The sequence below is a fragment of the Dreissena polymorpha genome, chromosome 7, assembly GCF_020536995.1.
Source record: "Dreissena polymorpha isolate Duluth1 chromosome 7, UMN_Dpol_1.0, whole genome shotgun sequence".
Taxonomy (NCBI): Eukaryota; Metazoa; Mollusca; class Bivalvia; order Myida; family Dreissenidae; genus Dreissena; species Dreissena polymorpha.
The window spans coordinates 98,162,810-98,190,336 of NC_068361.1; the positions used below are offsets into that span (position 1 = coordinate 98,162,810).

Consider the following 27,527-nt stretch of genomic DNA (forward strand, 5'->3'; position numbering starts at 1 on the left):
TAATATATAAATACACAAAGAAATAATACCCGTGTACAAAATGGGACGTTCCGAATTCCAGTGTGGTGCTATTTTTACCATCTTATACTTTACACAGCTCTATGCCTAACGTGAATTAAATCGGAAAGCAAATATTGCAGATTATTTATGAATTGTGCGATAGTCTATTTGTATGGCTTGTTGTACATTCTTAAATGTCAAAAGTATATGCATGGATTATAAACAATGCACATTACACGAAATAAGGAAAATGTGATAAATTGACAATTCAAATATGTCGATATACAGTACATGTACGTGTGAAATAAGTCGCGTTTATAATAAATCGTCAAAAAAATGGGGAAAATGACGCAATTAGTATGTCATTTTATGACGCCCTCAATCAGCTGATTCATTATACGGACGGCGAAACATTATGTCATATGACTAGATTTAAAGGTTGAAGGTCGTATAGTTTTGAAGCTAAAGTTTTCTCGACTTTATTTCTTATGAAAAATCATTCAGTGGTAAAGTAAAAAGTAGTCCGTGCACGCGACAGGTATATCCCACAAGGTCGAATACAGGCTAGTATATTCCATAAGGTGTGATACCGTCAATGTCGGTATAAAAATGGGATAATAACATATTCACAAATAATATATACACTGTATATCATATTCCGCTTTAATATATTCTAGTTAAATCAGATATTTATATAATCCAAAATTCACGTCCCTAAATGTTTAAACTCTTACACTCGTAATGGTATGAATGTTGTAATCTCAAACAATAATTTTAAACGATAAAGAAAAAACAAGCAAACTAAGAAAAGAAGACAATTTGCATAATCTTTAAAAAACAATACGTAATCTCAGGGATCTGCATTGCAATACAAAAAGCGGATCAAGTAACTCAGATTGGTATGAATGATTGTGTATGTGTATAATTCCTTTTATTTATGAATATCGTTCCTTTTCTGTATACGATCATGAGATTCTGTCGTATACGGACCACGTCCATGGATGTTAGATTCTTCATAAAATCGATGTTATTCATAATTTCTATATTTAGAAGCAAATTTCCTGTTTTATTTTGACGATATATTAGATTTATTTGGTCTAATATACCCATAATAATCAATATAATTAATATACTAAGTCTTCTTTTAACAGTCTAGTTTTTACATGTTGACAGTTCCATATGGGTGGCACCAGCAGTGAACTCTACGACCTCAACAAGGGACTCTCTGAAAGAACGGAGCATCCGGGAGGTCAGGACGGAAAATTCGAAGACCATGGTGAACAGCTTGAACAACTCAGGTGAGGTATCACCATAAACGATGAGAAGCTGGTAGAGGTGACCAGCTTTAAGTACTTGGGAGCAACCTGTCGAATGATAGCACCAGTACCGCTAAAGTCCGAATAAGAATCGCCATAGCGACCGTAGCGATGGTCATACTGATTAGGCTGTGGACAAAGAGCCCCATCAGCTCCCCTCTTCAAGTCCCTCGTACTATCCATCCTGCGGTACGGCAGCGAGACCTTTACGCTTCACGCGGACACAGAACGCAGGATACAAGCCTTGAATGAAGTGTGAATATCCCTATAATATTTCACAAACGTTTTCTAATGTAAACCATACCCCTAAATCTCTGAGATACATATGTTCTTGCATTGACCATCCCTAGGCGGTGGCCTCAATATTAGTAATGTGTGTGTGTGTATGTTACATGTGTTTGTCCTGCTTATTGCGATAGTATTTGTGATGTGTTCTGGCAGCATGATAGTTGTAATAAAAAGTACCTCGTGATATGACAAAGTGTCCCTCCTACTGAAGCAGCTGTAATTCGAGTTTGTTAATACTTGTAATTTATAGCGTTGAAGGACAGGCGTGCAATAGTTGAAAGCGGTGTCGTCATATTGGCTCAGCCTCGTAACTGCTATTTTATGAATATAGATTCTTCTTAAAATTAAACCTTTTCGATTATATGTAACCGTCGTATCTTGAATTCGCATAAAAGAATGCTAACTACATAATGATGGGTTACTAATTAGCTCACAAAAACTCAGATAATAAAACAAATTATATCATGTTGACTAAATGATTTTTTAGATTCAAAGAAAACAAATGATCATGCTCGAGTCCGAATTAAAATGTAAATATGTTTCAATTATAAATTTAACCGGAGTTTGTATTTGCTTTTCCTGGTTAAAGTCGACATGTGATTTACATTTCTTTTTTGCACCAAGCCAATAAAATATCAAAGCGCTATTACAATACGGTTGCGATAAGGCATTATAAAAAAAATAGGGTAACGCAGTGATAAATCACGCAGCAGTTGTAGATGCATAATTGTTTGATAAATGAAAGCACCAAATTTTATGTTGATAGTCTTTTATTCTTTTTGCGCTTAAAAGTGACCATGCGATTTATCAATTCATCAATTTATCAATACAAATTTATACAATAAATGTTTCAACTATGTTACTTTAAACAAATAGATGGATATGAACATTTAATTTTGAATTATTTTTTGTGTGAATACAGTCTTTTGTTTTCTTGAGAAACAGAGTAACTGTGAAATAGGGAGCAAACGGCTATTTTGCTTTAGGTCTTTTCCCTACTATGTATGCCACTTGCTAACAATATTTGTTGATAATTCCAGTTGCTGATATAGACAGTTGAAGACAATGCCACTTGCTAACAATAGTTGCTGATAATTCCAGTTGCTGCTATAGACAGTTGAAGAAAATGCCACTTGCTAACAATATTTGCTAATAATTACAGTTGCTGATATAGACAGTTGAAGAAAATGCCACTTGCTAACAATATTTGCTAATAATTCCAGTTGCTGATATAGACAGTTGAAGACAATGCCACTAGCTAACAATATTTGCTGATAATTCCAGTTGCTGATATAGACAGTTGAAGACAATGCCATTTGCTTACAATATTTGCTGATAATTCCAGTTGCTGATATAGATAGTTGAAGAAAATGCCACTTGCTAACAATATTTGCTGATATTTCCAGTTGCTGATATAGACAGTTGAAGACAATGCCACTTGCTTACAATATTTGCTGATAATTCCAGTTGCTGATATAGACAGTAAGAAGACAATGCCACTTGCTTACAATATTTGCTGATAATTCCAGTTGCTGATATAGACAGTAAGAAGACAATGCCACTTGCTTACAATATTTGCTGATAATTCCAGTTCCTGATATAGATAGTGGAAGACAATTCCACTTGCTAACAATATTTGTTGATAATTCCAGTTGCAGATATAGACAGTTGAAGACATTGTCACTTGCAGATAATACCAGTTGCTTGCAAGTATTTCATGCGTCAATATCCAGTTCCTGATATAGATAGTTGAAGACAATGCCACTTGCTAACAATATTTGTTGATAAATCCAGTTGCAGATATAGACAGTTGAAGACATTGTCACTTGCAGATAATACCAGTTGCTTGCAAGTATTTCATGCGTCAATATCTTCTGGCGTGACAAAAAGCATCAAGGACACAATGGTATTACTCAGTGATGTTATTTATAGGAACACATGCTTCCTACTTACTGCCAATAATTGCGCGCCTACAAAGTGCCTGGTTACCTCGTCTTCAATGAGCAATTATGCTCAGTTACACTGCGACTTTCATCAGCATACATTTAGTTCATGTAAATTCGCATGTAAGACATACACTCTACAAACTCATCTTCGTTCTATCTTTTTACCACCCTGACTCTGTAAACACGCCAATCATAACATTACAGAGATATAAATTAGCAAAGTAAGGACAGAGTGAGTGTTTATCATAAAATGTAATTATTTTCGAAAATATAACATTGTAAGGCTGTAAACATCCAATACAGAATTAATAAGAAAATCAATGGATAACAGGTTGAAAGTCACATTATTTCCATAAAATTTTTCTAGTGTAACAAAAACAAGATAAAAACAAGTACAATCAAATAAAACAACATGGTCTCCAGTGTGAGCAACACCATTAGTTGCTGGTCGCGGAACATTATGGCAGGAGAAATCCATATCACAGCCCAAGTGCAGTACCAGATATGAGGTACCAATGAGGTGACCACCCTCTGGAGAAAATGGGCTTAATGCATATCCGTAAAATAGATGTCCAAGATGAGTGCAGTGTCCACAAGCTGCACAGGCTATTCAGGAACGACATTTTGCGCTTATATGAAATTTTTCGTTTTAATGATGTTTGTTTTGAACAAAATTCCAGTTTAGACTGAAAGTGTTTTCCCCTAATCAGACTGTGCGGACTGTACAGGCCAACCTGGCACAACACTTTACGCACATGCATTAAGACCAGTTTCCTCAGAATGAGGTTCAGTTATAGGTTCTGCATCACATACACCCTTAACTATCATCAGGAGGCATCAAAGTTCTGTAGGCAGACGATACGGTGTGGCTCAACGTCCTCCCTACACAGAGGGCACTCGGCCTAAAACAGAAACATACTTGATAAAGGAGATGCATGACTGTAGCTGAAATAGTTCTTCTATAGTCGTTGTCAACTTCTTATAAATACAATTTTAGCTCAGATTGATGCTTTAAAATACAGTTAAGGTAAATAAAGCTTCGTCTATTGTACCACTTCTAATGCTAAATAGACATTGATAATTGTCTCAATTCTCAAAAGCATTTCTAACATAAGGCCTTTCATACCAATTCAGAACAAATAACCATTATCCTTAAAACCTAAAATCCTAGAAATGTGTATGGTTCAATAAAAATTGCCTAAACAATTTCCTACAAAGATAACATCCTTGAATTATGTTCACAGATACAAATGTCCTAAACCTTAAATCCTAGAAACCAAAATCCTTAAATTCCTAGAACTAAATATGTTCAAAGAAACCAATTTCCTATAAACCAATAATCAAACAAACCAATATCCAACAATCTTAAAGATCCAAGTACTAAATATGGTAACAGAAACCAATGTCCTAATAACCTAACAGGGCCGTACCCAGGAAATGTTGACTGGGGGGGCCCAAATGGGGAGGGTGCGGGAAGGGATGCCCCTCCCGAATAGATATTTTTTATTAGGCACTGTTCAAGGTGAATTTAATGCATATAGAAACATATGTTGTTTTGTAAATTTATGGATATATAACAAGTAAATCAGCACCTTTCTGAAGTCTAAAGCTTTAACCATTACTGGCCGTCCATAAAGTATGTCACGCTCCAGGTAGGGGGAGGGTGAGTAAGAAAGTGACAGTTTGTGCCATGGGGGAGGGGAGTCAGGCCATGTGTGATGTCACACATTTGTTTAAAAAAATGTATAATTTATTTATTATTTCTTTAGTAGAATTTAAAAATAATTTTCACAAATTTGTGAAACATTTGAATTAGTTTTATGTCAAAATAAGACGAATTGCGTATCTCCTGATTCTGTTGTTCGAATGTTTAATAGGCAACTTGGCTGGGCCGGCTCATTCAATTGGCACAACCTCCACACAGATTTCAATGACGAAATAATTGGACTGTTCGATTTTTAGTTAGTAAAGGGTTGAAAGAAAAAATAAATTATAATTTCGTTTTTATTAGAGGTTAACACGTGGATAAATATTCCTACTGCTCATCGTAACAACCCTACAGTTATAAAAGCCTGTAATGTGAAAGTTCTTTTACCGGTAAGTGAAATTTTAATACGGTTTAATAATGAATTGAGTTTTAGATTAAATTAAAATTAAGTATTGATTTAAAAAGAATGTTCGAAAGTGTGAGTTTTTGACGTACTTTAATTGAGGGGGGGCCAAGATTTTGTAACAGTTTGTGACATGCCGGGGTAAAAATGGTAAAAAAAAAGCGTGACATGCATTATCAACGACCCCTTGGTGTGAAATTCATACACAAGTTTAAAGCTTTAGATTTCAGAAATGTATTACACTTTATAAAGAATATAAAAACACCTTTGAAAATTAAAAACCTTTATTATGAAATGTAACATAAAGTATGACTGTAGAGGAGGTTTGATTTCAAAGAGAAAATACTACTATGGTTATATGTCAGTAACTGACATATAACATACTAGTATTTTCTCTTTGAAATCAAACCTCCTCTATTTAAATTTCAAAGTAAATTCATTATAAAATGTTTATCATCTACAACACAGTTTTCACAGAAATGTTTAATAAGCTATGACTCTAGAGGAGGTTTGAATTCAAAAGAGAAAACACTATTATCGTTCAGACATACAACCTTCTGTATCAGTTCCATCCATTCGCGGTTTCTCTTTCCTTGTCCAATCAAAGACGTGTTACACCCACCATCAAAAGATGAAGCATTGAGCACAATGGGTAATTGACAGATCGAGGATGTGTGTACAAGGTGATAAAAAAACATTGCCTAGGGGCTTATCTCCACTGGCGAGTAAATTAGCGCTAATCCCCTTGTGTATCAGGGGCAATAAAACACATCTGCACATTTGTATTGCAGGGAAGTGTACTGTGGGCCCTTTCATGTGAGAAAATTTGCAGTAGGCCCATTATTAAAAAATCATAACTCGACAGCCAGCTGGGGGGGCCCGGGCCCCTGGGCCCAGTGCCTGGGTACGGGCCTGCCTAAACTCCTAGTAATGAATCAACAATGCCTCTGTACCTTGGTCGCGCACCAGTCGTGTATGCAGCCCCAGCAGAAGAGGTGGCCGCAGGGGGTCACAGAGCTACGTAACCTCTCACCCAGACACAGGGCACACTTCCTGTCTGGGGACACCTGACCTCCGACTTCTGAACTAAGGTCAGACAGCAATATGAATAGATTGTGTTGCATTCTCTAAAAATGTGCCTTAATGCATGTGCATAAATTGCTGTCCCAGATAAATTAATCAGAAATGACACTTTTGGCATTGACTGGATTTTTGTTTAGAGGGGACTACCATTTAAACACATTTTTCTTTCTGGGAAGACACTCTACGCACATGCATTAAACCCCGTTTTTCAAGAGCATAGCTCATTTTGTAACATTCTGCTATAAGGCATTGAATATTCAAGAGTAATGGGTCCCATTTACTAGAAGCAATTCAGCAGAAATTAAGCTTGTGACTTGTCTTCTTTCTAAATTTGGTTGAAAAACTATCAGGGATGATACTTTTCCTATAGACTGGATTTTTAGTGCAGATGAGAAGTCCTTCATTTAAATGAAAAATTGCATAACAGCAGAAAGTGATGTATCTGATGAGCCTGTGCAGATTGCACAGGCTAATCTAGGATAACACTTAACACATGTGCATTAAGCCCTTGTTTTCTAAGAGTGTGGCTCATTTAGTAAGTATTTCATATTCAAGAGTTTTTTTACTAACTTTGGCTTAAAATCAGTCATATATGTTTTCACACATGTTGTCAATTGCTAAATATTTAATTATAACAGTACTTCAGAATGAAGAGACATTGTAAGGGTTAAAATGAGAATTATACAACTGATGTTTAAGTATGGTATTCTTATTCAGAATACTTAATGAAACAATATAGAAACTTTAATAACCATTGACTTAGCACTATACTTTAACAGACACATGTCATTGATTACAGTGCGTATGTCTTCTATGCATGCCTATGTGAAAATTTATTCCACAACTGCAGAGCACAAGTACTTACTGGGTATCACTTCCTCCTAGCAGGTCAGTACCCTTTCTGTAGGTCTGCTGCAAGTATGCCCTGGTTCCCAGCAATGCAGACCCCGCAAGCTGGGCCAGGGTCACCCAGCCTAGGGCTCGGAAACTCTTGCTCACTGAATCATCAGACGCCTTCTGTAAACCACCTGTATACTGCAACTAGCAAAATATGGGAAACAATTAAGTTTTTTTTGTTATTTGTTGTGTTTCTTTGTCAATGTTAACATTATTTGGAGTTTGTTTTCGGTGTTCTATTGATTTGTGTTAAGAAGTTTTTTTGTCTTGGTAAAAAATATTTCAGCTAATGCTAGTAATGTCAGTTTGTAACCCTATCTTTACATTTACGAAAGAAAGCTTAGCCCATAACCAGTCGATAACCAGTACAAACCAGTACCAAGTGCACGTTTTTATAAAAATAAGTGTTTTCCTGGTTGAATTAGAGGTACAGAGAGAATTGCCGTCATAATTTATTGTAAGATGAAAGCCAAATAAGTTAGTTGCCTATATATATCAGGTTAAAGCAAAGTCCAAATGTGAAATATTATTTATATGCCATACGTAATAACAATCTATGTCAGAAAAAAACATAAAATCTAATCTATGTCAGAAAAAAACATGGCGGTATGTGTATTAGTCCATTACTATACCAATCCTTCACATATAGCAGTAGCCATCTCTGTGACTGGTAGTGATGTTTTTAATGTTGCAAAATTTGTCATTACACCTCAAAAGCACAATTAGCTTTTGAGAGAGTTTCATGTTGATTTTAATACATTTTCATATTATATCCTGAGTGTTCACTCTCCTGAGCAGAATTATTTTCGAACTTGGCTATGGTGTCATAAGAAAACAATGTACTGAGTTATAGATAGAAATTTTGGTAAAACAAGACGTCTAAGAGCATTTCATTAAATTTCACAAAGTCCAGTACTTACATATTGCACTCCATTGAATTGCTTTGCAAGTTGATAGAAGATTCCTTGCATGTAGAACACAGCCATGTGCAATCTGTGAGTGTAAAGGACCAGGTCCCTAGCAACGGGAATGCATTTCAGGAGAAACTCCCTGGTTGCTATGGGGACCTCCTGAAGACCATGTGACTGCAGCCTCCTCTCCAGCCAGTCTAGACCCTTGCGTATGGTGTACGGTATCAACACGTGGAAGAGTACCATAGTGAGGCGACGCTGCAATTAATCACCTTGTTCTTAAAGAGAATTGCTCACAGTAACACAAAATAACAATTTTCTATAAACATCTTATACCTCCAAAAAAGAATGAATGTATTATATTCAAACTAGCAAAATTACAGTCCTGGGTAGGAAAAATGCTTCGAACATTAGTTTGTTTATTGATGATAATCCATTGATATTGGCAAACAAATCACTTGTTTGTTAAGCTTTTCATTGATAATTTAACAAAAAACATGGATTACCAACTAAGATTCAACCCCCCCCCCCCCCGCCGAAATTCCTTTCAGGAAAAGCATTATGTTGTTTGTCCTTTCCTTGTAATTATAATTGTTTAAAGCAATTCCAAATATTATACATTTGTAAGTAACTTAATTAAATTACATATGAAAAAAATGAAAAAACAAGAGGGCCTTTTCAAAGTCACTCACCTGAGACACAAAGGAACTAACCTGTTCAGTGAAGCCCCAGATATAATTAGAACACATTTTCTGACCACGTTTACTGAAGATTGAACCATAAATGTGACTTTTAGAGTGTGTACAAGGTTTTACTATAGCCATATAAGGAACAAGCCCCGCCCCCTTGCGGCCATGTTTTTCAACAAATCAGAACCTTTTTCAAACTTATCCAAGGTTTTATTATAACAAATGTTCTGACCAAGTTTCATGACAATCGCATAATAAATGTGGTCTCAATAGTGTTTACTAGGTTTTACTAAAGCCATATAAGGAAAAATGCCCTGTCCCCTGGCAGCCATGTTTTTCAACAAACCGGAACCATTTTCGAACTCATCCAAGAATCCTTGGGACAAATGTTCGGACCAAGTTTCATGAAGATTGGATAATAAATGTGGCCTCTAGAGTGTAAACATGATTTTACTAATGCCAAAGAAGGATAAATTCCACGCCCCCTGTTGGCCGTGTTTTTTAACCAACCAGAACCATTTTTTAACTCATACAAGATATCATTGTACCACATCTTCGTTACAAGTTTCATGAAGATCAGGCAATAAATATGGAATCTAGAGTGTTAACAAGATTTTACTATAGCCATATAAGGAAAAATGCCCCGCCCCTTAGCAGCCAGGTTTTTCAACCAACCGGAACCATATTCAATCTCATCCAAGATATCATTGAGACAAATCTTCTTACCAAGTTTCATGAAGATCAGATAATAAATGTGGTCTCTAGAGAGGTAACAAGACGAATGATGATGCAGCGTGCCATACGACAAACAAAAGGCGATCATAAAATGCTCACCTTGAGCACATTTTGCTCATGTGAGCTTAAAAGAAAATATGTGAACATATCTCTTAAATAGTGATTTTTTTCTTACCACTTCAATAACTGATTGGGGTCTTTTGATTAAAAAAAATCTTGTTCTGAATAAAATAGGGAAATATATGTTTTTTTAATTCTTCTTAAAAAATAGACAAAATTAAGAGTAAAAAAGTTTTTAACATTGTATGTGCTTAGGTTGAACTCATAGACCTAAATAGAAAAATGAAAGGACATTATAAGTTTAAAAAATATATTTATAAAATCTTATTTTTAAAATCTCAAATTTCAGGCTGAAATTGTAGTGGCAAAAAAATACGCTCAATTTTAGCGGGGAAAAGTACACAAATTGAGATCGGGACTGGCCCCCAATTAAAACAAGAGCACCGCATAACGGGTGCCAACGCTCGGCTGCGGGTGCAGTTTTGAATAAATGAAAGCTTGTCAGAATATTTTTTTTTAAAGGTCACAGTGACCTTGACCTCTGACCGAGTGACCCAAAAATGGGTGTGGCGTGTAGAACTCATCAAGGTGCACCTGCATATGAAGTTTCAAAGTTGTAGGTGGAAGCACTTTGATTTTAGAGCCAAATGTCAAGGTTTTGGCACGGCGCGGATGGCAGACGTCGGATGGCAGACACCGGATGGCAGACGGTGGACGACGAGCTGGCTATGACAATACCGCGGGTTTTCTCCGAAAACAGCCGAGCTAAAAACTACATAAGATGAATTTTAGTCTTTAGTTAAAACCTACCTCAAATTAAATTAAAAACAGATGAGTAAAAGGAACTTATTATTGAAATTATTAATGTCTCGGATCTTCAATAATTATCCCCTTACCAGTAAAGAGGGTAAATGTCTTCTGGAAGAGTCCACCTGGATAATGTTCACATACTCCTCACCAATGGTCTGGAAACCTGAAACACATACATACGGAATATTACGCTAGTCAATTGTTTCATGTGTTTGTATCAGTCGAGTGGCTTGTGTGATGACGTATATCACGAGAGGCGGAGCCTTGAGTGTGATACGAAATAGCGCAAGCCACAAGACGGGAATTATTTTATGTGCAGTTGTATTTTACGGATTGATACAACTTGTATTCTTTGAGAACATAAATCAGGTATATAATAAATACCAGATATTCCATTATAAATCCACATGCACATGCACTTCGACTGCATTCAACCCAGACAATGACTTAAGAAATAGTTTGACATATCTTTATGAAACCCTACACTTGAAGACTTTTCTAACGCAACACTTTTCAACCTTGAATATCTCAGTTATAACTTAACATTTTGAATAAATATTTCACATGCGATCATTTGACTACATTCTGGACAAGCTCAGTATAAAATCATTCATCCATGATGATCGGACGCTTTAGAACATGGGGTGAGTATGGTTTCATTATTTTTCACGTGAAAATGGTAAAACACGATACTATTCTTAATTTTTTTCAATTTCATCAATTTAACTGGCTGCTTGTACAAGGAAACATTATAATTAATTTTTAGAAATGCATGGTTCATATGAATATTTAGAAGCGCAACAGCAAATTTTGGCAAATTGCAGGCTACCTACATCAGGTGCTAAAACGTGCGATCGTCACAGATGAATGATTTTATGGCTAGCTTGCACAGAATGTAATCAAATGATCACATGTACAAATTTACATAAAAATCTTAACTCATAAGTGATGTATTCAAGATAGAAAAGTTTTGCATTAGAAAAGTCTCCATTACAGATGCTGGTAGCCTGCCAAAATGACAAAATGTGTACTTGCGCTCCAAAAATATTCATATGATCCACACATTTTTAGAATTAATTTTATGTTCTCCTGGTGTAAGAACCCACCTAAAATGATGAAATCGTTGTTTTTAAAGAATAATATCGTGTTTCACCATGTCCACGTGCAAAAAAAGTTGAAACCATACATACATCACATGCTAAAGCATTTGATCGTCACGGGTGGCTAATTATATCATCAGCTTGTTTAAAATGTAATCAAATGTAAAATGTTGAATAATAATCTTAAATCATAACTAACATATATAACTTTGAAATGTGTTGCGTTAGAAAAGTCTCCAAGTGTATGTTATGATAAATGATCACTTGTTTAAAAGATTATGCAATATCAATGCTTAATCAGTATGGAAAAAGAAGCCAGATCAGCCAGCTTGGTCTCCCTCTAAAAAAATCCAAGAGAAATCCAAACCTGTTTCCCAACAGAATGGCAGTCATCTTTAAAAAAAAACATATTCAGATATTTAATATGATAGAAGCCGTACCCGATGTATGTGTTCAGATTGATAAGACTCTGCTGAAAATACTTGAAATGCGCTTTTGATAATCAGGGCTTAAGAAATGTGCGTTAAGTATCATTTGGAATTTCAAGATCGTTCCAGACTAGCCTGTGCAGTCCACAGAAGCTTATCAATGACAACACTATCTGCTGTCCTTTAAATGAAAATACAATAAAATCGGAAAGTGTCTTCCTGATGAGTCTGAGTTGTCTGCACAGGCTAATCTGGGATGACACTTTATGAAAATGCATTAAGTCACATTTTCCCACAGTGAGGCTCAATTGTATTAAGACTAAACGTCAAACTACCAGACTGTTCTTATACTGTTCTTATACTGACCCGAGAGGGTTGTTAGACAGAAGTACCCCAGGTCAGCTGCCAGGTCCAGCTCTCTGCGCCACGTAATCCAGGCCCTTGCACCTACAAAATGTTTGTAAGATTATAATACAAAACATGAATGTTATAACTACTGAATAATAATTACTTCTGCAGTGAGATATTGGACTGATTTAATAGATGCATAAACAATAAAGGGGCATATTTTCAAGCATTTATTTTTTCCAAAGTCTTTAAATGTCATTAGTCCCAAAATAAAAAGTAAAAACAGAAAACAAAAACTAGTATACATACTGTTACTATTCATACTGAATAAGATTGTTAATAAAAGACCTTAGTGTTTCACATACAAATAAAGGCTTTCTAACTACCGAGCAAGCTATGGACAACATCAGCTGACATTTTTCTCAAGTATGTCAGGTAATATTCATCCTTCTGTTGAGATCTTATAATCTCCGCTTTGCCAGCTACTTTGAACATCTGAAAAAAACTCAAGCCTTTATTCAATTGTTAAATGCAAAGCAAGCAATAATACATTATTTTAGAACTCATTGATCAGAATGTTGAAAGTTCACCAGTTTGCTATGATTACATATCCTGGATTTATGGATATCATTCCTGGTAGACATAGCAAAATTGCAAGGAATTCATAAATCATGGAACAAAATGTGTCTGAGTTCATTTGCACACATGTGACCCAGTTCAATTCTTTTTTTACTGCTTTACATGTTATCAAAGTAATTTTCTGAATCATTAATGCCTTGGCTGTTGTTCTACAGACTATTTGTTGCAAAATGTTAATTGATTTTATTGATTTGAGAGGTGACTTTAAGAATATTATTCAAACATTGGTATTGTGCAGGAATTAGGACAGATGTATCACTACTATACATTTTCAGCATATACTGGTCAAGCATCAATAGCAGAAGATGTTCAATTACCCAAAATTGTGTTTATTCTGTTCAATCTTGTCATGCAAGCTAATACACCTTGATTCAGAAAACCTTTCATATGAATTCTGTTAATTATCAACTCTTTCTTATAAAAATTTATAAAAATACAGCGGTATTTACTTTTGTTTACAAGTCAGAGTTAAACTTTGCTTGTGCGTATTTGCCCAAATTCAATAAATTAGATTGCTAGAGGCCAGCTTTGTGCCCACCATTTATTCGTTTTTCCATGTCTTGGTGTTGTTTTATATCCATGATATGTTCTATCAACTTGCAAAGCGATTCACCGTAGTATCTGACGATCTGGTCTTATGGTAGCAGTTGAAATTGTACTGCGTATAACAGTGTAGTTTGAATTAGGACACATTCTTATTATTATTCTCGCTGCGATCGGATAAGTGGTAGAGTCCATGCTTTTAGATACGGCATTGTAGAAACAGTTATTGCGCTGTATACTAATTGAACTGAAAATCCGGAAAAAAACTGGATGTAGTGTAGGGTGTTCTTACATGCTTAGCAAGTCTACCGCCCTGTTATGTACTCTGCGGTGCATTGACAAAAGGATTAACACGTGCAATGTCTTTGATGAGGCAATAGACCATTTTCACAAAAAGCCAAAATTGATAAGAGGGCGATGTCGCGAGACTCGCAGAATTCCAGACCGAGGCTGAACTTGTATCCATTCGTTGTGGAAGTATTGCGTAGTCATTTTTTGGACTTATTTAACGCAAAAATATTTGAAAAGAAAGAAATTTGTCCAAACTTATTACCAGAAACAAAATACTGTAATTACGGGTGCCGGTCAACTCGTACCTAATTCAACTCGCATGGTAGTAAACTCGCACGTTTTATGGTCAACTGGCATGGCATTTCTGGTCAACTTGCACTTTTTGAAGTCAACTCGCACCACCCAAAAAATTTATAGAAATAGATGAAGGATGTAATATGATCATTGGTTTATAAGAAGTTTATAAGTATTAATAATATAAATTATGTCCTTTTTTAATCATCTGAATATACGGTTGTCACATTTAATGGCTCTTTTACACTTGTGGTCGCTGTTTTTCACGGGTTAAATAAATGTGTGTAAGAGGTGTGAAGATTCATATATACAAAAATCAATAATTAAAATGGGAAAACATTAATCAATTAAACTTATATGGTATGATAATTAATCAGTGATACTTTAATTATTGGTCACAACACGGATAATGTTGTAAAGCGTGTTGTATACCGCCCGCCATTCAATCAAAGTTGATTTAGCTGGTAATTAAACAGTTTTACTTTTAAAATCCAAGTCCAGGGGTAAGTTAAATTAAAGAAAATTAAAAACAAAAATTAGACAATGTTTGTTGCATGCGGTAAAATAGATAAAAGTTTCTTAGTTATGTATATAAATCAACTAAATTAAGAATAGGTTATCATTATCAACATATATATGTGCTACGGACTACATGCGTATAGTGAATTCATGCGTTTTTATCATGCGAAACCGCTAAGTACTTTTAACCAATAGCGGAATATATGTAATTTGCAATTATGAATAGCGGGTATAATGCCGGCTACGATTTGGAGGTTTGGTTAGTTGTAAGAGTTTTCAAATAGGTTGAAATGTTCGCGTGTTCATTTATAATAGTGAAAGGTCGAGCACTATTTCCGCGTTAATGTTTTTTGTTCTTTAATCATGTGTATTCTAATTTCTATTAAATTTATATAAGCTTATATTTTTTACTGTTTTAATAAGTTATGAAAGGTTTATAAATTTCCATACGTTACTATGTTAATTGTTAAGTTTGAAATGTAATAATAAAACATCTGTCACCTAATCAGTCAACAAAGTAACAATACCTGAAAACACCATTTCCTATTTCTCACCACCAAAATTACAATAAACAGCTAATCTGTAAGTCATTCAGAGCTGATGATCAGGGTACTGATTATCGAGGGGTAGATAAGGCTATTACTGAAAGGGGTTGCCTAGAGATAAGGCTGTAGTATAGAATACTTAATAAATATTTTAATTTTTCATGCAATACAATTTAGTTTTTAATTAATTAACGGAATGAAATAAATATTAGCATAAACGTATATAGATGTATGTCTACTTGTGTACATATTGTAAAGCTTGATACTGTGTGTGATTATGAAATAAATATTAAAATAAAAGTGTATAGATGTATGTCTCCTAGTGTACATATTGTAAAGCTTTGATAATGTGCGTAAATATTGAAATACATATTAAAATGAAAGCATATAGAACCCGTCCCTTGCAGTTGTCAATCCGTATGGTCGTTCGTTAGTGGGAGACAGTGGACTGAGAGAGACGTTTAAGAGTGTTGAGTGCTTGAGGCTGTCTGTATTAAAGACTTTGTTGACTTAAGCGATGGGTGAAAAGTGTGTTATGCATTAGGGAAGGTTGCGTTTTAAAGAATTGTTCTGTATGTGAGTGTGATCTTTGTCAGTGCTGTTCGAGGTGCTGTGCAAAATGCGGATGTGTTGGCGTGATAGGTGTTTTGGAGAGATTTTTCATTTGATTATTGTCACTGATTAAAATGTAATGATAAACAGACAAGAATAACAAGCGAATAATATATATATACTGGCATTTCCCCAGGAATTTGGTTTGGCGCTGCGGCAGGCGGTTGGTGTCGAATTTTTTATATACTTTCTAAATGTTGTAAATCAAAATCCACACTACTTTGGAGCTACCAAATCACAACATTTCTTTTAATATTTACATGTATGTATTTGTCCTCACTTCATGTCATTCACGTCATATATTATAATATTAAATAACAACCAAAATAAACAGAGAGCAAAAAACAATATTGAAAAACATTCTGTGACCCATGGAAAATCTTGCTTCCAACTACAGGTCTTTTATTAGATTTAATTTGTATTCTGTCATGCACAAAGACTATATATAAAGAAAAATGTGTTGCAGGTATATAGCGAATTTCGTAAATATGAAAGAAACTATATATATATTGGATCTGAATATATTAAATATTGGTACTGTTAAGTTATAGTCGCCATTAAGAAAATAATGTCAACAAATTTTAAAGTCTCTATAACGCTCAAAATCAACGAAAATTTCGTTAAGTATTTCGTAAAATAAAGTTAACGCCTTAACAATCAGTGTTCCTGAAAGCAATATCCAAAATTTCAATGCTAGATGTGGTATGATTACATAGATTTTTGTAGATACAAAATGCTTGTGTTTATTTATTTGTGGCCACAATTAATTCCCTATTATATATCTATTCATACGACACACCATTTTAGTGTCCATGTGTCGTATAAATAGATATGCAAAACAATAATGAAAACAAGCATTTTGTATCTACAAACATCTATTTTACCAGTCCACATCTTGCGTTGAGATTTCGGCAATTGCCATAAGGAACACTGATTTTTAATTGGTTAAGTTTATTTTACAAACAATTGTACGAAATGTTCTTTGATTTTGAGTAGTAATGTTACTTTAAATGGTCGGGAGCAATCAAATAAGACGTTCGATTCCAATTAATTGTATTTATAACTTAAATTACACATAACCGCAACACACATCAGTTACAGTTTATTTATGAAGAAAGTTCTTTATACTTTTTATTTTCTGCAATAGTCGTAAACAATTAAAATATTTAAAAGATTGCTGTGGCGTAGTGGATATGGTGTCCGCCTAGCAATCGGGTGATCACGGGTTCGAACCCACTGGGAGCCTTTCCTTTGATCTCCCCCAAAAGACACCCAAGTACTGGTTCTAGTCCCAGGAAACGGACTCGAGAGCGTTTATATAAGCCCACGGCTTTCGATTGCAATCGAACTAAAATAAATAGGTTTAAACTAATTAAAATAAAAAAATAAAAACATTTGAGCATATTTTTTATTGCTCTTACTCCACATGTACCGGTAATAATAGATCATTATCGACCATTATTAGGGGACAAACACCATAATTGATCCCCATGAACGACCCATAAATCGTTCATACGTGTTATCTAAGCCCCTTATGCACACACTGCTGATAAGAGCGTGCATGTTTTGATTGAACATTGGCCGAATGCAGACAGCAAGCGCTTGTGAGAATTTCAAGTGCACGCATTTTAGCCCGCTGGGCTAACATCGCCTGGGGAAATCATAATTCTTATAATCCATGCATTACACTTTTGTTATTTTCTATTTTGTATATGGTTAAAAGCAATTGTATGCTTTAGAGCTAATACATGTTGCTGCTGTAGATGTTGTATTATAATTCCCTTACGGCAGATCTAAGGGTCGTCGTTCCTTTTGTTTCTTCCAAAAGTCTGTTGTATGACTGCTTTTCATATACAATTAACATAAGTATGAATTAAAATTTGAACAAATTGTATAGAAAATTTCTGTCCATTTAAAACAAATGTTAAATATTTGAAAATAAACTTTCTTAAAAACATAAATTGTATGTTCGGAGAAAAGCATAGGTTAACCGTTTATTGGTACATATTGTTGTAAACACACCGCATGCTTTCCTTTAATTTTTCTTTTGTTTTTTTAAAAAATGTTCCGTATGAAAACAAGTTGACATGATTTGCATTTACTGTTGACGTTTTTGAAACTTTGATTAAAATCTTTCTTCTGCGAGCACACCATATCATGTAAGTTATCTTAATTTGCTCATTGTAGATATATTGACGATCTATTTGTGTTAAATCATGCCAGAAAATAGTTTATGTTGCTAATTTTACCAATAAATCAGCGCCCGGAATCCAGGCAGTAAAATTCCTATGGTAAATCGTGTTACCAGTTGCAACTCCCAGCGACCCGGAGGGTCAATATAGCTGGGAGTTGTATTATTGCAACTGTACGTATGTACTCATAAAAGCTCAGATTATTCAAGAAGAACTATATCGGATTGACTTGAGAGTAGGCCATGGGGCAATATTATTACAGACCACCACATCGTTTTTTAAATTTAATATGACTTCTATCATGTTAAAACAGACGGTATTTTTGAATAATAAACTCAAATGCACAAATATGATATCCAAACTAAATATGTCCGGAAAATACATTCACTTTAAAACGAACGCATTCGGCGCTTAAATGCATATGCCAGTGAAATTTGCGTTATGTCTCTAATCTAAAGTGCGTCTATTTGCAACCTAAAAATAAGAACTTTGTCTGAATATTCCATTCTTACTAATAAATCACTTCTAAAATCTTAGAGAAAAAATTCTTACTTTTGTTGTTGTTGTTGTTTTTGTTGTTTAAACGGTGACAGTATAACTTTTTATAGCACAACATTGTCCTATTAGTTGTTGAGAAACTCGACATTGCTTCTTTTCATTATATCGTTAATAGTTGTTCAACATTCCAAAGGTAAGTGTCCTGGGGTTTGATGTATACATTAAATCACTCAGTGGGTAGTCTAGAGGGTATGGAATTATAGATTGAAATTAATGTGAGCTCAGTTCACAGTTGGTAGGATAGAGCGCCATGCTAGGGTCCCAGCAAACGTGGTTTCATGCTTTGCCCAAGGCGTTCTTTTCCTCTTGGATTTACTTTATCAATTAAGGTGCAGTCTTATTTATAAGACGCTCAAAGAATTTAGAGATACTTTTTATATGGGCTAAATTCTTTGGAACCAAATATTACCAATATAAAAAGTAGCTTAATATTTGAGAGCGTCAACAAGTGGGACTATGCTAAGCAGCATCGTCGGTTACCCACGACTAATTCATTCCGTTAATCTCCAGCATTAGCTGGAGAGTAACGGAATGAATTAGTCGTGGGTAACTGACGATGGCTAAGCAGCTAAGGTGCAATTCTAATGCCCGACCCCCACCCCCTTACGTCTGCAACTGATGCCATGGTATAGTTATTCAGGTTCTTCTAAAGAAAAGGAATTTAAAAAGCGTAAATGGATTATGGATTTTGGAACTGTTCACAGACTTAAACATTAAATATCTGTGGCAAATGTCTTTAGAAGAGTTATTTTCTAACAAAACTGTAAATTATTGTTTAAATACTGAGCTCAAGCTGCAGATTGAACCCACGACCTCCAGAGTGGTAGTCAGACACTTTAACGATGTCGCTAAAGAGCTAGCCTTACAGCCTTACAGCAATTGGCTGTTGGAAGTGACCTTATTTCACTACACTCCTCCCCCTTTTAATGTTTCAAGACCCAGACACACCCGCTACAGCATATCTTGCATCCGCATGGCCCTACCAGAAACCAGCTCAGACCCATTCCCACATTCACAGTTAATTTTTGCCTCGTCGCCATTAATGTGAAAATACTGAGCTCAAGCTGGGGATTGAACCCACGACCTCCAGAGTGGTAGTCAGACACTTTATCCACGTCGCTAAAGAGCTAGCCCAACAGCAAGGCTGTGGGAAGTGACCTTATTTCACGACAATATTAAATATCAGGCGTTCGATTAACACGCTGGGTATGCGAATACTTCGTTTACGGATGGCACTTCACTTACAGAGAACAACAAACGCCACGCGCGAGAGGTGAGTTCTTCAGCTTTTTTGTATATATGTTCTGTTTATTTGGTTTTTAAACACAGAACATTGTTTGGGTGATTAATGGTATAGCACTTCGTATTGCGAAGAAAGAAATTCGCGGAAAAACGGTGAATTATTTAAAAAAAACGATAAAATTCCATCGATAATCAGCATGAATTGAATTATCAGTACATATTTAAACAAAATAAACATACTTGGAAATAAATCAAGAACGTGCTTACTATTCGAAATAAAAGATCAATATATCCAGTAATGTTACAACATGTTACATTTTAGTTTACTAATGTATTTGAGAAAATTCAAATGTTTTAAGAGTCGCATGCACATTTTTCATCTGCACTTCGTTTACCGATCATCTAAAAAACAATGGCACTTCGTTTCCCGACATCTAGACACTTTTTTCCAGATGTAACACACTCGTTTTTTGTGAATCAAAAATGCAGAATTCGCTGTGGAATACTGTTAAAGTAAGCAGGCAATAAATAAAAATGTATGTACTTAGTACGCAAATAAAAAACGAATTACCGAAGCATGTTCTTATCCCTTTGAAATATGATTATGATTTGGTAAAAATTTGAAAGATAAATGTTAAACAAATTGGATATGTCTAATGAGTAAAATCTATATGACCATATATTTTAAATTACGTTCTAAGCGGTTGATCTAAAGCATTTATCTTTATGTCCAAATGAAGGTACTAAGGCTATTTACTTATATATTAGATAGCATGTCATGAATAATCACTCTGCTTAAACTGCCTCTCAGAGATTAATATCAGCAACGATGCAGGTCCGAAATTCTATTGGAACTGTTTGGCTCAATGCCAGTAAACGAAAATAGCAATAAAAGAACGGACGGGGTAGATTTAATCACACGACAGTGGTGTAAAAATTATGCATAACAGTCTTTGTTTTTAATATAAACACAACACATGCTGCATATGAAGTTCTATCCTATATAGCACCCTAAACTTCGTTTGTGGGGGTATACTAAGTACTGACTCCATAATATGACATTTAAACATTTTATGTACGCATTCCTTTTTTCCAGAATCAGTTGTTTTTACGATTTAATTTTAACCGTGATTCTTAAAACTCAACCAATACAGTGATTTAGGGTCAAGTGAATCGCACTTCGAGCAAACGTTAGCGTTGCGTAAAGGGAAGTGCTCCCTATAAGCAGGGCTCAAAATTAAGGGAGTTTTACCATTCTCTTTTTAATTTTGTTGCTACGCATAAGTATCGTCTTGATGATGCGATTCAAATAAGCACAACCGACATAGGATTTTATGAAGAACAAATGTGTATTTGCCTCATAAAGACCCCTTCACTACCGTTATCTAGAGCCCTGCTATAAGTAAAATTAAACACGATTGTGTTGATCCACATTATCCGTACACATTTACTTAATAATAAATATTGTCTTATTTGAAAATTGCAATTATAATAAACGTAGTATAAATTAATAGTAATGGGATTTTTGAAAAATATATTTTCAAAATGTTTCGTATGAATAGCAATAATATAAATAAATGCATTTAAGGTAGAAGATAAAACTCAGTTATTAGAGTGCCCGCTTTGTTGAAAGTCTCCGTAATCTGAAGTGCCCTTTATCGGTAAACAAAGTGGCTGCAACTTTATGTATGCCACCTATTACAACATGCACTATCTTTGTTTATATTTCATGGAATACTATCAAAATTTCAGTATTTGAAGCACAGTGATTACTCTACATGCTGGAATAGCAAACAATTTCTTGCAATAATTCTAAGTAGTTTTATTTTGATAAAATGTTTACTGTTCATCCCGTTTATGCTGTTTTCCGATCGAATTTTCTATTTTTGGGGCAAAACTGTACCATTCTTCCGTGAAATTGTGTATTCCCAATACAAAAGGATACACCATTTATCAACTCGACCATGTGTCTTGTCTTAAAAACTAATCTTTAGGATATAACGTTAAATAAAACAGAGGAACTTACCTCTAGCGCGTGGCGTTTGTTGTTCTCTGTTAGTGAAGTGCCATCCGTAAACGAAGTATTCGCATACCCGGCGTGATTAAATTTCCATTATTTTAAAAGTTATGTTGACAATAGATGTTTTTCTCTAAGTTATGGATGAAGCATTTCATTTTTCATCCCCTCAACAATCCAATATTTTAAACATGTTTCATAGTAAGAAGAGCTATTTTGGTTGTTAATTTGTTTTAATACAATTTAAAACCTTGCATTTTTATTCTATGATTGTTTTGCAAACTGTAGACAATTCAATTTAATTATGAAGATATTTGAGCAACAACAACAAGGCTACAATCAAGCTTTAAGAGAACGGTCGGAACTTATTTCATAGTAATTATATGTTTCATCTCATAAATTCCATTAAGTGTAATACAATTATGGAGGCACTGATGTTCAAAACATGTAGTAGTACAGCAATTTTTTTCCTTCTTTATAAAGTACCGGTAAACGGCACTTTCCCAATTACGAAAAAACTACAAATTTACCAATTGCTGTCCAAAAAATTCCCAATTTAAGGTAACAAAAAAAAATATTTTTTTTTTTTGAAAATGCAACATTTTGTTAGTTTCTCTTTGCAGCTCTATGGTTTGAACCTAGGTAAATATAATATTGACAGCTTGAAAACACTTAGTAATCAATTTTAAAGTATTTGGGAGCATAAAATCAAATACACCAATTTCCCAATTTGAGGGTTTCACGACTCGATTTTTCCCAATTTTAAGGCTTTCATGACTCAATTTTTCCCAATTGGACCGGTACGGGTACTTTTACCAATTGGACAAAAAAAATCGCTGTAGTAAGTAAAACTTAAACAAAATGCTGCAGATTTCCCATGTACATGTATAATATTTCAGGTTACACCAGATTGAACGCCAGGGTGATGGACACTGGCTCCCTGCTGTACTATCTCATGCTCATCCCAAGCACTCTCATTGTCTTTGTGATTTGCCTATTTCTGCGCTGGATGGGACTGAAGTTTTTCAGACACAACTGACAGAAGGTGAAAATAGTGTGAAAGTTATTTGTTCTCGTTTGTTTGGTTGACTCTATGTTAGCTATTAATTGACAATCATGGTAAAAAAGTAATTATTATATCAGTGCCAAAGGCCCTTTATAACTTGTTACTGTTGCTACCTTTTTATATCCCTGTGGTATTAGATCTTTCAATTGGAGTAATCTATCACATAAAATGTATTCCCAAATACTATTGTATTTTATTTAAATATCACCTGAAACGGTGTATACTATAGTTTAAAAAAATGGCTATAACAGTATTTAATGACATGTTTTTGACAGGAAGTTTATGTTTGTTTCATTCATGTTCTAACAAAACATTTTATCCACTTGAACTTACTTTTTCCAATTAAATATTGCAGGACCATCAAAATGGCTTTGGTTGCCGAAGACATAAGCAACTCACCTAGCATGAGGCTTGACCAATCAGAAAGCAGCTTTCAAGCAATGGACCAATCCGAATCAGACTCACTCCTGACTGACCAATCAGATTTCAGTTTGTTTAAAAATCCAGCCAATCAGGATGCAGACTCAGACACACCTGATGATGAGAAGGAGACCTACTACTTTGAATCAGACCATGTGGCCTTGAGGGGGAACCATGACTACCAGGTGTTACTGAAGACCATTGCTCTTCTAGAAGCTCAGAGAATACAGGTATCGTGAACATATGAGCCTCATTCTGGGAAAACTGCGCTAAGAGTTTTCAACACAGGCTGATCCGGAACAACACTGCGTTTTTACGGATTTTTTTTGTTAAAAATAATCTCTATAGTCTCTTCTAACCATAAATCCAGTTAAGTTAAAAAGTTTTGTCCCTGATAAGCCTGTGTGGATTGCACGTGGATTAAGCCCAGTTTTCCCAGAGCTTATAGCGTCGTGTTACATTTTCAAATTGGCAAATTGCCAGAATGGGACACGCTTTGCCATTACTTACAACAACAAAAATTAATTCCAGTTTCAAATCATAGAAGGGCTTTTTAATTCTTAACTTACATAGACACTACATACTTTTAACAATTTTGAAACAAATACATGGGTATTATTATAAGTGAATATCCGTTTTAGTGGTTAATGTGTAATAGTAGAAGTGCAGAATTTCGAAACTATGTGTAGTAATCTTGTCTTAAACCCCTTCATTCTCGCATTGTTTGTCAACACCAAGTCAGTTAGTACAAGTAATACTAATGTGTGATATTAGGTTTAGCACTCTTAAATTTCTAAAAGGAATATTGTTTAATCATTTTACAATTCACATGTTTTTATTAAGTGGCTAAGGAGAAAACAATAGATTAAAATATACAATTCACTCATGATAAGATGAGATAATTAAAGTCCCCGTTTGTGGAGATATATATGGGCAGAATTGTAAGAAAACGTGTTTTTATTGAGGATATCACTGAAATTGAAATAGGTTGAAAACAAACAATACAGCGATTTTTATTTTGGCGTCGAGCACGGTAAAGTACAAAAACGACCTAATTAATATTAATGATTTGACACGTCAAACCTAAACAAACAAAATTGCAGACACAGGCGAATTTAGCGGAGATAAGATAAGAACAAATGCAAATACATCTGTTACAAACGGAAAGAGTTGCAACGCTAAGTTTTTGCTAAATCTATGTATTTATCTTCCATATGCTAATAATGTTTAGCGAAAGCTAGATATAGATATAATTTGCATAATTCGCTTCGCTGCAATGATTTTCCCCTATTGCATGTATTTATGATCATTTATATATAATTTTATCGATTCAAAACCGATTTTGACCAGGTTTTCGATGTCAACCTCGATAAAAACGATAGTTCAATGAATTTATGTAAAGTTTATTTCTCGCTAAACGATCTATTCTGCGAACAGTACTTTAATCTTTATTTGTTTTATAATATGCTATATATTTCAAGATTTTGAACTTAAACCTTGGTAGTATGAATAATTGCAGGTAATGACGGAAGTCGCTCTCTTTTTGGGGCATAAAAATTAGTTCCGTTTTTAGTTTTCTGTATGACTCTTGGTTTTCTACCCAGCGTATATAATTTTTGAATAACAAATATTCCATTTCTATACTTGTTCATACATGGCCGTTATTGTGTGTGTTTTTTAATTGACATACATTTGAAAATGCAAAAAAATGTGATGATTATCATTCAACTATTGTTTGTATTTACATTTGAACCTTATAGGCTGTGAAGGACCTTGACCTGCTGTATGAAGGTCGCCAGGCAGCCCTCTCAGACCCCATACAGTTTGTACAGAAACTGCAGAAGGGCATCGACCTCAACCTGCCCAGGCCTCAGAAGGTGCAAATATTAAGCCAACCTCTGGGAAAATGGGGCTTAAAGTATGTGTTTAAAGAGTTGTCCAAGATTAGCCTGTGCAGTCTGCACAGGCTAATCAGGGATGACACTCTTTCTCCTTAATAGCATTTGTTGTTGAAATGAAGTCTCTTTCTAAAAGACAATTCAATGTAGGCTGAAAGTGTTGTCCTTGATAAGCATGTGCAGACTGCACTTGGATAACACTTTACACACATGCATTAAGCCCTGTTTTCCTAGAGCAAGGATCATTTACTTTATTGGTTTAAAAGTTGATCATTAAAATATGCATTTAAATTTAATGGAGCATAAAAGTAGTTTGCTATAATGTTTTGTAGGAACAAAAGTTTAATTATCACTGAGGTCAATATTTTATTTTCCTTATTTAACTATTAAAGTATTTAATTCTCATGTTTATTTGTATTCTTCTCATTTTGAATGTAGAAAAACTATTTCTGATTGATAATATTTTGAAATAGTTAGTGCTAGCTTAATGCATATCAGTTATTAAGCCCCAGTAATCTTTGTAATGGGTAATGACCATTTTTACACAAAACTGTGTTTTTTAAGATTCGTTCATTCAGTGCCCCAGATAATTATTTGGGAAATAGGGTTTTCACCCATTGATTTTAAAAAATAGGGTGATTTCGTTCTTGAAATAGGGTGAAATGAGTTATAAAAATGCATACCTTAAAATCATTGCTGCTTTCCCCGTTCCATTCAGATTCTGATTACTTCTGTTGAAGCTGCGCACTTGTATTGATGCAATAACACTGTAAACTATTTTAATTAACTTTAATAAACTGATGTTTCATAACTTTAATTCTTGAAACTGTCCATAATATAAACTTTAAACTTAAAAAAAATAGATAACACGAATGATTTGTCAAATAATGGCTCTTGCTTTCTTGGTTCAAAAAGTTTGCGATCGATTGATATTTTGGCGCAACAATCGCGGACGTCTTTCGACCTCTGTTAGACATTTTTATTTTGCATCGTTATAGGAACTGAAAGTACAGACACTTTACAAAGACATGCACAATGAGCGACGGATTAAATCAGATTGAAAACGCATGTACGTCGTAAATAATTTGGTCAGATGCTGTAATTAACTATGAACTCTAGTCCGCAGAGCGTTTGAATAACTTTAACTGTGTTCTTGCTCCTTCATCCAGACGCTTGATGAATAAAAGCGACGTCGCATTTCGATAATAATTGCAAAGAGGATATACCGAAAATGAGCAAAGAATTTTTGAATGAAGCTATTGTATTGTACGCATTGAATTTGAGGAATTTGCATAAAAGTCAAATTGGTGGCGTTTCCATTACGCATGATATTGTATTTCTTTGGGTTTTTAAACATTTTAATAGGGTGAAAGACGCAGATACGCAGCTTATCTGGGGCACTGTTCATTATGAGATCCTTTATTTACGCTGTATAAGTTAGCAGACCTAAATGGCATATTGACTGACTAACTATTAAAAAAATAAAATTTGGTCAATGTCTCATTTGGGCATTTAAAATTATCTCCTGGTTTACCAAGGAAGTGCAGATTGTTGATGTGGACACTGCTGAGTTAAACATGACCATGCTGTCACAGATTGCAGAGCTGCCCCACATCAGCTGGGAGAAATACACAAGTACGCTGGACTTCTCAACGTTCGGCAGCCATCGTCACATGACCAGGCTGAAGAAGCAGCTCACAGACGGGAATGTCCCTCCAGGTGTGTACTGGGAGACTTGTTTTATCACAGACCATTTTTTTCATGATCATTTCATATTTGAGTCGCGCTCTGTGAAAAGGGGGTTTAATGCATGTGCGTTAAGTGTCATCCCAGATTAGCCTGTGCAGTCTGCACAGGCTAACCAGAGACAACACTTTCCGTCTAAAGTGGTTTTTTTCTAAGAAGGGACTTCCTTAAAAGAAATATATTATTGCAGAGGAAAGTGTTATGCCTGATTACACATGCTAAT

General features: G+C 34.8%; 2 protein-coding genes across 5 annotated transcripts in view; one reads left to right on the plus strand and one right to left on the minus strand.

Moving 5' to 3' along the window:
• Positions 1 to 2,356: 2,356 nt before the first annotated feature.
• Positions 2,357 to 27,527, minus strand: part of LOC127839370 (peroxisome biogenesis factor 10-like) — a 261,030-nt gene continuing 235,859 nt past the window's right edge. Inside the window, exons 1-8 of one of the 2 annotated variants that reach the window (XM_052367749.1) lie at positions 18,910 to 18,924; positions 13,109 to 13,217; positions 12,741 to 12,821; positions 10,933 to 11,009; positions 8,562 to 8,810; positions 7,610 to 7,785; positions 6,615 to 6,747; positions 2,357 to 4,452 (exon numbers count right to left, since the gene is read on the minus strand). In XM_052367749.1, the coding sequence (XP_052223709.1) occupies positions 4,378 to 4,452; positions 6,615 to 6,747; positions 7,610 to 7,785; positions 8,562 to 8,810; positions 10,933 to 11,009; positions 12,741 to 12,821; positions 13,109 to 13,217 (900 nt within the window). In that variant the 5' untranslated portion in view covers positions 18,910 to 18,924 and the 3' untranslated portion in view covers positions 2,357 to 4,377. Of the gene's footprint in view, positions 4,453 to 6,614; positions 6,748 to 7,609; positions 7,786 to 8,561; positions 8,811 to 10,932; positions 11,010 to 12,740; positions 12,822 to 13,108; positions 13,218 to 18,909; positions 18,925 to 27,527 lie in introns of those variants that run through there. The other variant, XM_052367750.1, reaches the window with a different exon arrangement.
• Positions 18,936 to 27,527, plus strand: part of LOC127839361 (ZZ-type zinc finger-containing protein 3-like) — a 260,902-nt gene continuing 252,310 nt past the window's right edge. The window contains exons 1-5 of one of the 3 annotated variants that reach the window (XM_052367717.1): positions 18,936 to 19,048; positions 23,074 to 23,219; positions 23,596 to 23,890; positions 25,421 to 25,537; positions 27,154 to 27,277. In XM_052367717.1, coding sequence (XP_052223677.1) covers positions 23,606 to 23,890; positions 25,421 to 25,537; positions 27,154 to 27,277 — 526 coding nt within the window. In that variant the 5' untranslated portion in view covers positions 18,936 to 19,048; positions 23,074 to 23,219; positions 23,596 to 23,605. Of the gene's footprint in view, positions 19,049 to 19,506; positions 19,542 to 23,073; positions 23,220 to 23,595; positions 23,891 to 25,420; positions 25,538 to 27,153; positions 27,278 to 27,527 lie in introns of those variants that run through there. The other 2 variants (XM_052367718.1, XM_052367719.1) reach the window with 2 other exon arrangements.